At 40.5% G+C, this 11,464-nt stretch overlaps 1 protein-coding gene across 1 annotated transcript; it reads right to left on the bottom strand.

Annotated features, from left to right (window-relative positions):
* Positions 1 to 5,492: 5,492 nt before the first annotated feature.
* On the bottom strand, positions 5,493 to 10,713 carry ttpal (tocopherol (alpha) transfer protein-like). Its single transcript, XM_053318454.1, has 6 exons — positions 10,606 to 10,713; positions 9,628 to 9,851; positions 8,040 to 8,283; positions 7,665 to 7,858; positions 7,285 to 7,395; positions 5,493 to 7,012 (listed from the first exon to the last, which is right to left on the bottom strand). Exons 1-6 carry the CDS (start codon positions 10,661 to 10,663, stop codon positions 6,734 to 6,736), a joined length of 1,110 nt encoding a protein of 369 aa, XP_053174429.1. The 5' UTR covers positions 10,664 to 10,713; the 3' UTR covers positions 5,493 to 6,733.
* Positions 10,714 to 11,464: the final 751 nt, after the last annotated feature.

Genomic DNA, 11,464 nt, shown 5'->3' with positions numbered 1-11,464 from the left:
AGGATAGGTTCGCCTTATTTTTCCCCCCTCCAAGTAATATTATGAACACTTAAAAAAAAGAAGGGGGGGGGGGGTTCCCTTAGCTGTCATCATTCCTCTTGTTCATACTGGCTATTAAAAGATCCTCTTTAAGTGTGCTTTCAGTGTAAGTAATAGAGGCCAAAAATGCAGTGAAAAAATGCATTTAAAAGTAGCTGTGAAGCTTATATGAGACTTCAGCAGTCTGAGTTAGTCCATATAAAGTGATATCTGCCACATTTACAGTCTTTTTAGCATCAGATTCCCTCTTTGTGTTTCCCTGTTGATCTGTGGTGGAAGTATAGGAACAAAAAGAGAGACTCTGGTACTAAAAAGACTGTAATCTTGAAATATATCTCCTTGTTTTGACTCATTTGGACGACTGAAGCTTCATATTAGCTTCATATCAACTTTTAAATACATTTTTGCCCAGAAAGAGGACTGTGGATTTAGTCCCCCATCACTGACATTATAAGTGTATTATGAAAGGGATCAACAGGAGGAATGATAACAGCAAGAAGAAAAAACAAAAATCTCTTTTAATGTTCTTTTTGAGTAGAGGACACGTCTTTTAAGGAGATATAAATGTACAAATACCTCTTTACTTATTGATAGAAGACAGATACAAGACATAAAACGCATCCTTTGATGAAGAGGAGTAGTAAGTCAGAGCCTCAGTCGGCTAATATAACATGACCCTGAACACAACCACTGCGACAAAACTGATCTACTATCTACTTGATTTGACTCATTTGGACGGCTGCAGCTTCATATTAGATTGAGATGAACTTTTAAATACATTTTTGTGCAGAAGGAGGACCGTGGATTTTGTCCTCCATCACTCCTACATTATAGGGATCTTCTAAATAGCCAGTATGAACAGGAGGAACGATTATAGCAAGAAAACCCTCCTGTTGTCCTCAGGTCAAGGAAGGACAGAAGGAAGGAAGGAAGGAAAGGAGTAAGGAGGAAAAGAGGAAGGAAGTAAGGAGAGAAGGAAGGGAGGAAGGAAGGAAGGAAGGAAGGAAGGAAGGAAGGAAGGAAGGAAGGAAGGACGAAAAGAGGAAGGAATTTAGGAGAGAAGGAAGGAAAGAAAGGAGTAAGGAGGGAGGAAGGAAGGACGAAAAGAGGAAGGAATTTAGGAGAGAAGGAAGGAAAGAAAGGAGTAAGGAGGGAGGAAGGAAAGGAGGAAGGGAGGGAGGAAAGGAGGAAGGAAGGAAGGAAGGACGAAAAGAGGAAGGAATTTGGGAGAGAAGGAAGGAAAGGAGTAAGGAAGGAGGGAGGAAGGAAGGAAGGAAGGAAGAAGGAACGAAGGAAGGAAGAAAGGAAGGAAGGGAGGAAGGAAGGAACAGTCAAAACGGACGGGGTCAATTTGACCCGGGAGGACGACACAAGGGTTAAAGCACCACACACTGTCACTGACTTAATGAGATTTCCTCCCATACGGGGAACCCCCAGATGTTTCTGATAGTTTTACGGGTTCTTGGTCACATTTTTAATTGCTCCATATTAAAGGGGGACGACGTGCTTTTCACTTCCACCGGGTGATTCAGACTTCCAAGTAAAGATTAGTCGGTCAAAATCAATTCAGCAGAGGACCAAGCTATCCTCACTTTTTTTGTCCCTATATGGGTCGAGATCCTGAAACAGTGGATCACGTTGCATTATAGCGTCATTTTCCCAACTTGACTGTTTCATTATGTCTTTCCGAAGAAGCAGCTACCGTGATTTGACGCTGAGGTCAGTTCACTAGAAGCTGACTCTCACGGTCAGCTATTGATATAAAAATGTCAACGACGTCTCTCTAGAAATACAAAACCAATCATTTTCAACACGTCATTATGGTCTCAGTCACTTCATTCGGGTAATCTAATAAGTGTCATAGTGGACATTTCTTCTATTGGTGGAAACTTGGTGGCTTTATGGATGTGAAATGTTCCCGAGTAAAATTACTAAATCCAAACCAACGGGTGACATCACACCTCGCTATGTCCATCGTCTCTGAGGTCTTTACATTCATGTCACACGGGACACCGGACATTGACAACCTAACACTACATCTGTTATATTTAGATTTAAACTGTGAACCGTTAACTTAACCCTCGTGTCGTCCTCCCGGGTCAAATTGACCCCATCTCTCTTTTGACTGTTCCTTCTTTCCTTCCTTCTTCCCCTCGACCCTTCTTTCTTTACTCCCTCCTCCTTCCATCCGTTCTTCCTTCCTTCTTTCTTCTTCCTCCTTTCCTCCCTCCTTACTCCTTTCCTTCCTTCCTTCTCTCCTAAATTCCTTCCTCTTTTTGTCCTTACTACTTTCCTTCCTTCCTTTCTGCCTTCTCTCCTAAAGTCCTTGCTCTTTTCATCCTTACTCCTTTCCTTCCTTCCTCCTTTCCTCTGTCCGTCCCTCCCTCCCTCCTTACTCCTTTAGTTTCTTCCTTCCTTCCTTCTCTCCTAAATTCCTTCCTCTTTTCATCCTTACTCCTTTCCTTCCTTCCTCCTTTCCTCCGTCCGTCCCTTCCTTCCTTCCTTCCTTCCTTCCTTCTCTCCTAAATTCCTTCCTCTTTTCATCCTTACTCCTTCCCTTCCTTCCTCGTTTCCTCCCTCTCTCCTTACTCCTTTCCTTCCTTCCTCCTGTCCTTCCTTGACCTGAGGACAACAGGAGGGTTAACGGCTGACATGAGGCATCGTTATTTGCTGCATTATGAAGTTTCTCAGTCATGGCTTGAGCACTGTTTGTAAGATGGAAATTCATAAATACAACAACTCCAATATGACACACGATGCATTATATTTCATAAAGATGCAACATAATTGAAAGTAACATCACATGTAACTGTAGCTGCTAGTACATTTCTTTCATTTTGGTTCAGGTTGTGTAACAATAAGAAAAAGAATAATAATGAAAGATACTAATTAACCCTCCTGTTGTGCTTGAGTCAAGGAAGGAAGGGAGGGAGGAAGAAGGGAAGGAAGAAGGATGGGAAGGAGGGAGGAAGGGAGGAGGGAGGGAGGAAGGAAGGAAGGAAAGGAGGGAGGAAAGAAAGAGAGAAGGAACGAACGAAGGAAGAAGGATGGAAAGGAGGGAGGAAGGAGGGAGGGAGGAAGGAAAGTAGGAAGGAAGGGGGGAAGGAAGGAGGGAGGAAGGAAGGAAATGAGGGAGGAAAGAAAGAGAGAAGGAAGGAAAGGAAAGGAGGAAGGAAGGAAGGAAAGAAAGAAAGGAGGGAAGGAAGAGTCAAAACGGACGGGGTCAATTTGACCCGGGAGGACAACACAAGGGTTAAAGATGGCTACAGTCTTTGTTTGGATTTGAAAATAGGGATGTAAAATTGTATTATACACTAAAGTGAGTATTTCTTTTTCTTGCAGATGATTTGAAGAGTCTGAGTCTTTGAGGATTAAATAAATGCCTCTAAGTGTTATTGAACTTCCTGTTTTCCAAAGATTGGTGGGTATTCATTTTTCAAGTGTACCTATGATTCGTATGTAACAGTAATACAGACCTGAGCTAAGACCGTCTCTGCCTCCGTCATTCCTCTTGACAATTAAACTGAACTTGATGAATTGATTGCCTTGCCTTGTTTTTCTTCTGCGTCACGTTATCGACTCACACTCACTGAACGCACAGCACACGACAAGCCTCGTTCACTATAAAGAAATGTCATGGAAACAAGTCGACAGTCAACAACAGTATCCACCAGTGACGGGCTGTGCAGTTAAAATACAGTGAAAATCTCATCAACGAGCCAGAACAAATTACTGAGTTCTCTGTAAGTGCTCCAGATGGCAGCGGTCCAATATCAAACCAGAAGGCTCACATGCCAAATCTATTTTAAACTTGACTCTAAAACACAGCTCTTCATTGTTTAAACTACATATATATTCCTCCATATTTCACATAACTGGCATCTTCTTTAACCTTATATACAGAGAACCACTTCACTGGAATCTGCTCAGTGTCACCTGATCCCTGACCTGAAGGAAGGAAGGAAGGGAGGAGGAAGGAAGGAAGGAAGGAAGGAAGGAAAGGAGTAAAGACGAAAAGAGGAAGGAATTTAGGAGAGAAGGACAGGTGGAAGGAAAGGAGGAAAAGAGGAAGGAAGGAAGGAAGGAAGGAAGGAAGGAAGGAAGGAAGGAAGGAAGGAAAGGAGTAAGGAAGTAACGAGAGAAAGAAGGGAGGGAGGAAGGAAGGAAGGAAGGAAGGAAGGAAGGAAAGGAGTAAAGACGAAAAGAGGAAGGAATTTAGGAGAGAAGGAAGGAAGGAAGGAAGGAAGGAAGGAAGGAAGGAAGGAAGGAAGATCAAACCAGAAGGCTCACATGCCAAATCTATTTTAAACTTGACTCTAAAACACAGCTCTTCATTGTTTAAACTACATATATATTCCCCCATATTTCACATATCTGGCATCTTCTTTAACCTTATATACAGAGAACCACTTCACTGGCATCTGCTCAGTGTCACCTGATCCCTGACCTGAAGGAAGGAAGGAAGGAAGGAAGGAAGGAAGGAAGGAAGGAAAGGAGTAAGGAGGGAGGGAGGGAGGAAAGGAGGAAGGAAAGGAGTAAAGACGAAAAGAGGAAGGAATTTAGGAGAGAAGGAAGGGTGGAAGGAAGGAAGGAGGGAAGGAAGGAAGGAAGGAAGGAAGGAACAGTCAAAACAGATGGGATCAATTTGACTCGGGAGGATGATACAAGGGTTAAACTCTACTGACTGTATGAAAACTTGAAATAAAGGGACACATTGAATCATACAGGTTTTATATACATATATAGTCATTTCCCTTCAGAGGTCAGTGTGATATGTACTTTTGTTCCTCATAGTTTTATGATCTTGATAATTTTCTTCCCGTTGAACAGGCTTCACAAATATAATGTTAAAGCAAACTTATCAAGAAATCAAAGATCCTTAGTGGCTCAAGCTGAGAACAGGAATCCTTCCCCTGAACCTTGAAGTCGGTACATTTAAAAATATGTTGGAAGATGAAAGGTTATGTGAACTATGTGAACTCCTATATTTACTGAAATGTGCATGACACGTTAATAAAAAAATCAATCAATCAATATAACATTATTCCAATTTAACATATTTTTTGCAGTGGTAGTACTTTTAATCATGTTAAGTAGAACTCTGAGGTACTGTACTTAAATATACTATTACATTTAAATATACTAATTAAGCTACTCAACAGTGATGCTAATACACAGATGGTGTTAATAATAATTCAACTTTGCTTCACCCTTAATCAATTATAACCATAAAATGCTGCTGAAATGTTTATGCATAATTAATAATAATTTCATATATATGTCTTATATAGAACTATCTGAAAGGCAGAGTTTACATGTTTCTGATAATACTTATTCACTTTTAGATTTTTTGGACTTTTACTTCTCATGGAGTTTTTTTTACGACTTCTACTGCAGTGAAGTGAAAGAATGCATTCCCGTCGTTTGGTGAATCATGATCCCACTTTGGGAAAGTCCAGTAAGTTGCAATAACATTGTGAAAATACCCACAACTTCCCAAGAGCACACAGCATACCGTCATCCTCGGCCAACAACAGCATCCGCAGCACAAACAAACACAAACAGAGCCTTTCTATTTCAGTTTTACTTTACTGTCTTCACTATCAACAATTAATATCCTGCGACACGACAACAGCTTTACAATAACAGACGTGCACAAAATAAAAAATATAAAAAAGACTGAACATGATAAAAGAGCTTCGGGGCTGCCGCAAGAAAACAGATCCAACCTCATTGCACATTTCTGTACGTGGTCTGGTGTGAAATTTGGCAAACTGGGTGTCTATCAAGTCAGTACTGAATATCCTCTCATTACAACTCCTCCCAATGTGACTCCTGTGATCAGTAATGGTCCTGTGTTAAGACTGCGTGATGAGACACAGGCAAACAGGTCAACATAAAACATTAAAAAAAAACAAAAAAAAACATAAGGCAGATTATCTGAATTTAGAAAAATAATCCTCTCAGAGATTCAGGCTAGAGAAAACTAAAGCGTCATCTAAACAAAAGGCCCTGAAATATTGTATATGAGTTTCGGCAACAACACTTAAAAAAGGTAAATCTATGACATTATTCTTTCAGCCACAGCAATATGTCCGTTTACTAAACCATAAAGTATATCCACTATTATGTAATACGAGTCCTGGTGAGAATGCACGAGTATTGCTTTGGTTCACACAAATCCAACATGATTTATAACACTTCCATTGGAAAAAAAAATCTACTGATTAATAACAGTTTAAGGCAATGTATTAGACTGCAACGTACACAGAAACTGTCTCAATCTTTTGATGGTATTGTGGGGAGATAAAACCATGCAGACAGAGCAGTAATGGCCATTATACGACTGACTGTCGGTATGCAGATACTAAACAAACTGAAGAGATGTGAGTTTGATATAAGACTATTTTTAGCATTCCTCCTCAGTGGAAAATATTAAATACTAAAATAAATTCATGGAGGGGCATGGGCTTGTGTCAAAAGCCTCTTTGCCAGAGCCTGCAGCTGCCTTGGAACCATGATTGAATGCTGGGCTAAGTGTAAACTAAAGACTATCCATCTATAGTAGTGCTGCTTAGTTAGTAAAATAAATCACGTTTAATATTGGCAACTTGCCCTGTAAAAGTCTACACACATGTTTCAGATGAAACAGCAAATGTCCTCTCAGTGATGGGAGTGTTATGTACAGTGTGCATCAGTAGCAGTAGTAGAGTTGAGAGCGGAGGCCCCTGAAGACGTCGTCATCCTGCCCGCTGGCCTGCTCGCCTTCAAACTGCATGGAGTCTGGGAGCACCACACCCTCTAGTGGATCTGGCTGGCAGAACTCCACTATAAATTCCTCCTCAGAGTCCAGCAGCAGTCTCGACCAGGCGCCCATGTCCAGTTGGCCCGCGGTGCCGCCGTACTCCTCCGGCAGAACCGAGCGAGGGATGCTCCGGTGCAGGGAGCGCAGGTCTGAGCCGTGGAGGATGTACTGTGTGTGTGAGGAGAAATCATCAGTGTCACCATGTGATTAATTATTTTAATGAACACTAATCGACCCCTGTCATCATTAGACTTTAGAAAATATGAGCTTGTGTTTCTGGTGGTTTGAATTCATTCCTCAGAAAAGAAAAATGCCCGGCCTTCCATTCTCACAGATGAAAATAGACGATTATTTTAGAGCACAAGGCTGACGATAAAAGGGGGAGCGCACGATTCAAAATAAGACAAAAGAGTCAGAGACAATTCAAGGACAATAGTTACCCTCTCTGCCATCTTCTCCTTCAGAAAAGGCTTAATTATAGCAAAGATGCCTTTGAAAATCCTGGGCTCGTTAATTATGTTAACAGCCTTGATTCTGATTGGAAACCCATCCTGTGAATAAGAAGAGAAACCTTATTGAGAGCAATCACAGCTGCTCCTCGTCAAACATATGTAAATATTACACCGAGACAAAACTCAACAGGCAGGGCTCAAGAGCTAGGGTTGGAAATTATGACAACAGTGTCTTTTTTTACTAAATACTGTGACAATTTAATTACATCCTGCATTCATGTGTCTTTTCAAGAAAGAACAAAAGACTAGTTATTTGCTTCGCTCATTTAAAAGAAGAATACTTAACATCAGATTTTAAAAATTTTTACCTGGAGGATGCTCACAACTTTTTTGGCAAGGAACGGGCCTGGATTGGATGCTTGTGACATGCCCACTCCGGTGTAGTCGGCTAAGATGACGAGACCATTCACCTGCGTCTCCTCCGGCTGGATCAACTTCTCCAGAGTCAGATAAATGGCCCTCACATTGTCAACAAATGGATAATCATTCGGTTTCCATTTTCCTGTAAAAGGAGATTAAATGATGATACATGATGAGTAAAACATCCTGGAACCAGAATCAGTAACCGGATATCAGTCACACAGAATGTAGATATTTTGAGCTTTACTGACGTATATATGGGAAAGACATAATTAGTGATTGTAAGATGGATTATTCATTAAAGACACAGATAGGACACTAACCAGGACGGAGGCAGAGGATGTATCTTCCGTTGGGGTCCGGCTGAGGCAGGACCGTGAGGAAGCCCAGGTCCAGGACGTGTTTCACGGTGGATGGCTTCAGGTCCTTGAACACCTCTGGCCAGGCCTTACGTCCCGCGTGGTAGTTGAGCAGCAGCTGCAGGGCCCGGTCATAGTCAAACTTCCTGGCCCGCAGGAAGCGCAGGAGGAAGGCGTCGTCCAGCCTCGTCCTGAGGTTGGGCTGTTCCTGCAGAGTCAGGTGCAAAAGAGTTCAGTGGATACATTTAAAGGTTGGAAAACAGCAAAAACTGAAATAATGTAGCTACACTTGGAAAATAAAGTATAGCTTGTGACAAAAAAGACGAGCAAATCATGGTAATATTATAAGGGAGAGCAAGAAGTGCAATTAATTTATTAATTACTAGGTGGGCTCTTTTCTGGCTAGAAAAACAAAGCATCCAAATTATTTTATATTCAGGGGGCTCTATTAGACCAAACTGCTGTAAAACAAACAAAAAAAAAATCTGGTGATATTGTATATTTTTCTTAAAGACAACAAATCCCAGGTAGGGCAGCATTAATTGTTTTTTCACTTAATTAATTAGTTGTTTGGTCAATAAGTGCCCAGTACGAATTCCCACAGCACAAGGTGACATTTTCAAATGTCTTATTTTGTCTGCCCAGCAGTCCAAATCCAAAATATTCAGTTTACTGCCCCACAGAAGACAAAGAAAACCATAAAATCCTCACATTTGACAAATTTGGGTATTTTTGATTAAAAAATGACAAAAACAATTATCAGAAAAGCTGCAAATTAATTTTCTATTGGACAACCAGCAAACCAACAATGAATTGATCCTACTAATAATTTATTCCTGCTTTCTAAGCCCTGATATATCTTATCCTGCTGTGCCATAGAGCTCCATTGTTGTCCAAAAAGCTATTAAAAAACACATCAATGAGCCACAATGTTGAAACTGGCTGACATGTTCCTTCATTACCATGAACACACATGCTGTAGTTTGTTTTGAGTCGATGCCACAAACACTGCTGTGCTGTGGTAAATACTCACTGGAGCACCAAATCTGTGTCTGAAAGTCCTCAATAAATGCTTTATTTACTCTGGTTTGAGAAATGTTTGCTGAGAATTACAGTCCCCAGATGTTCTGTCTCAAGTTCGATCTCTTATTTAGACCACATCTTGCAAATGTTTTATTGTTTACATGCAATACAGGCACACAGCAAACAAGGAGGGAGAGAGGGATGTGACGTGCAACAAATGCATCCAAACAGAATTGAAGCAAAGACGTTGTGATTATGTTGGACGTGTGTGTTTTAGCCACCAAGCTAACAGGACTCCACCAAATGTTTGCATGCAACTCACACAGTTCCTAAATAATGTGAGAATATATGATTTAAAGAGTAAATATGTGCTCAACGAACACGCAATCAAGCTTGAGAATCTGAGAAAGCATTTGGGACTTGACAGTTTTAAAGGAAATATAATTAATGTCGATCCTACCCTGTTACTGGAATTTAAGTAGCAGATTGTGTATAAATGTTAATATAGCAAAAAAGCACAAAGCGAAACCTTCAGTATCATGTCTCTCAGTGCTTGAACATCTCGGAGACGCCACTCTGGTTTCTCCTGGAGCTCCTCCCGTGCCTTGGCAACCAGCTCGGGGGTCAGACTGCAGGAGTAGATGGGTGGAGGGGGTCCAGGGAACCAGCTGTGCCCTGCAGCTGCTGACGGGTCCTCTGGAGACCTGAGATCGATGGACTCATGCTGATCGGCCATGGGCTGACTGGGTGAAGCTGTTAGTAAAGCAACCAACAAAAGATAAAAGACAGGGAGATGTGTTTCTGGGATACATCACTGTCACAATTTTCATGTCTGTCTTACAACAATAATCAGGTGCCCATATGAACAGTGAAGGAGGTTTTCCTTGCTGGAATCATTCCTCCTGTGCATACTGACTATTAAATGTAGGGCAAAATCCACAGTGAGTCCATACAGTCATTTAAAAGTTGAAGTGAAGCTTTATATGAGGCTGCAGCAGTCGGAGTCATTTCAAGTAGATATCTATCACATTTACAGTCTTTTAAGCATTACATTCCCTCTTTGTGTTTCCCTGTTGAGCTGTGTTGGAAGTATAGTAACAAAAAGAGGGACTTTGGCACTAAACAGACTGTAATATTGAAATTTGACTCATTTGGACGGCTGTAGCTTCAAATTAGCTTCAAATCAACATTTAAATACGTGTTTGCACAGAATGAGGACTGTGCATTATGAAGGGATCTTCTAATGGTGAATATGAACAGAAAAACTGCTTTAATGTTCTTTTTGAGTTCCTGGCTGTCATTTTAAGAAAAGGACCCAACCTTTAAGGAGATATGCATGTACAAATACCACTTTACTTATTATTAGATTAGAGATACAAGGAATAAAACGCATCCTTTCATACCAGAGAAGAGAAGTGAGTCAGAGCCTCAGTCAGCTAAAATAACATGACCCTGAACACAACCACTGCGACAAAACTAAAGTCAGAATAAATGACTGAATACCAACCCGAAAATGCGTTTAACATTAACCCTCTAGGACAGATGTTGGCGACTTTTATGAGCATCCATTGGCAGGGGATAAACTGGCTTCAAAAACAGCTGCAGCGACCCAAAAAAAAAAAGCACAGCCGACCTGTCAGGAAAATCCTTTAATAATTTCCGGGTGGAACAACGGCGCTCTGTGATTGGTCCATGTGGTGTTACGTTCAGTGGAGACGTACGGCTGTTGTTTTGATGCTCATGATGCCTTCAGGTGCATATCGGAAACTAGCAAACCCCATTTAAAAACTGTGGCGTAGTTTGCGAAGCTCTCTTTTTGTTAAAATGTGTTAAAATGTAAGCCTATTTGTATCTATTTATTTTGCAAACACTACATTAGACTTGTTTTTTTCCCTCAAGCTGTTTATATGGCTTCAGAGTAACTTAACACATCTTAAAAACTGTTTTAAGAGAAGTAGAAATCCACACACTTCGACCCGCATTTTTCATAACTAATCTTAAATTGAAAGCATGAGGGTTAGTCTATATTTACCATCACACACATTAACACATGATGGCATTAAAATGGATTCTGAAAGTTTTCCAGGCTACTTTAGTTTATGCATAGACCCCTATCGAAAGCCCATTTCCGCCAATGTGATGAAAAAAAGATGCTGTAAGTCAAAATAATGAGAATTTTTCTCAAAATAATGACTTAATATCTTAACATAATGACGAAGTATCTCAAAGTAATGACATTACTATCTTAAAATAATGACTTAGTATCCATAAATAATGACTAAGTATCTCAAAATAATGACTTACTGACTCAAAATAATAATAATAATAATAATAATAACTCATTATTCATTATTTTAAGATACTAA

Source organism: Scomber japonicus, chromosome 4 (genome assembly GCF_027409825.1).
Source record: "Scomber japonicus isolate fScoJap1 chromosome 4, fScoJap1.pri, whole genome shotgun sequence".
Taxonomy (NCBI): Eukaryota; Metazoa; Chordata; class Actinopteri; order Scombriformes; family Scombridae; genus Scomber; species Scomber japonicus.
The sequence above is the reverse complement of the archived record's forward strand: the minus strand, read 5'-3'. Positions and strand labels throughout refer to the sequence as shown.

What these genes read in the sequence shown, in the direction of transcription:
- ttpal (XM_053318454.1), bottom strand. Translation starts at nt 10,663, where the DNA reads ATGCTCATAAAAGTCGCCAACATCTGTCCTAGAGGGTTAATGTTAAAC. An exon ending in CATCCTCTGCCTCCGTCCTG is followed by an intron (nt 7,859 to 8,039) that starts GTTAGTGTCCTA and finishes CTCCTTTTACAG; the next exon opens with GAAAATGGAAACCGAATGAT. An exon ending in AAGTTGTGAGCATCCTCCAG is followed by an intron (nt 7,396 to 7,664) that starts GTAAAAATTTTT and finishes TCTTATTCACAG; the next exon opens with GATGGGTTTCCAATCAGAAT.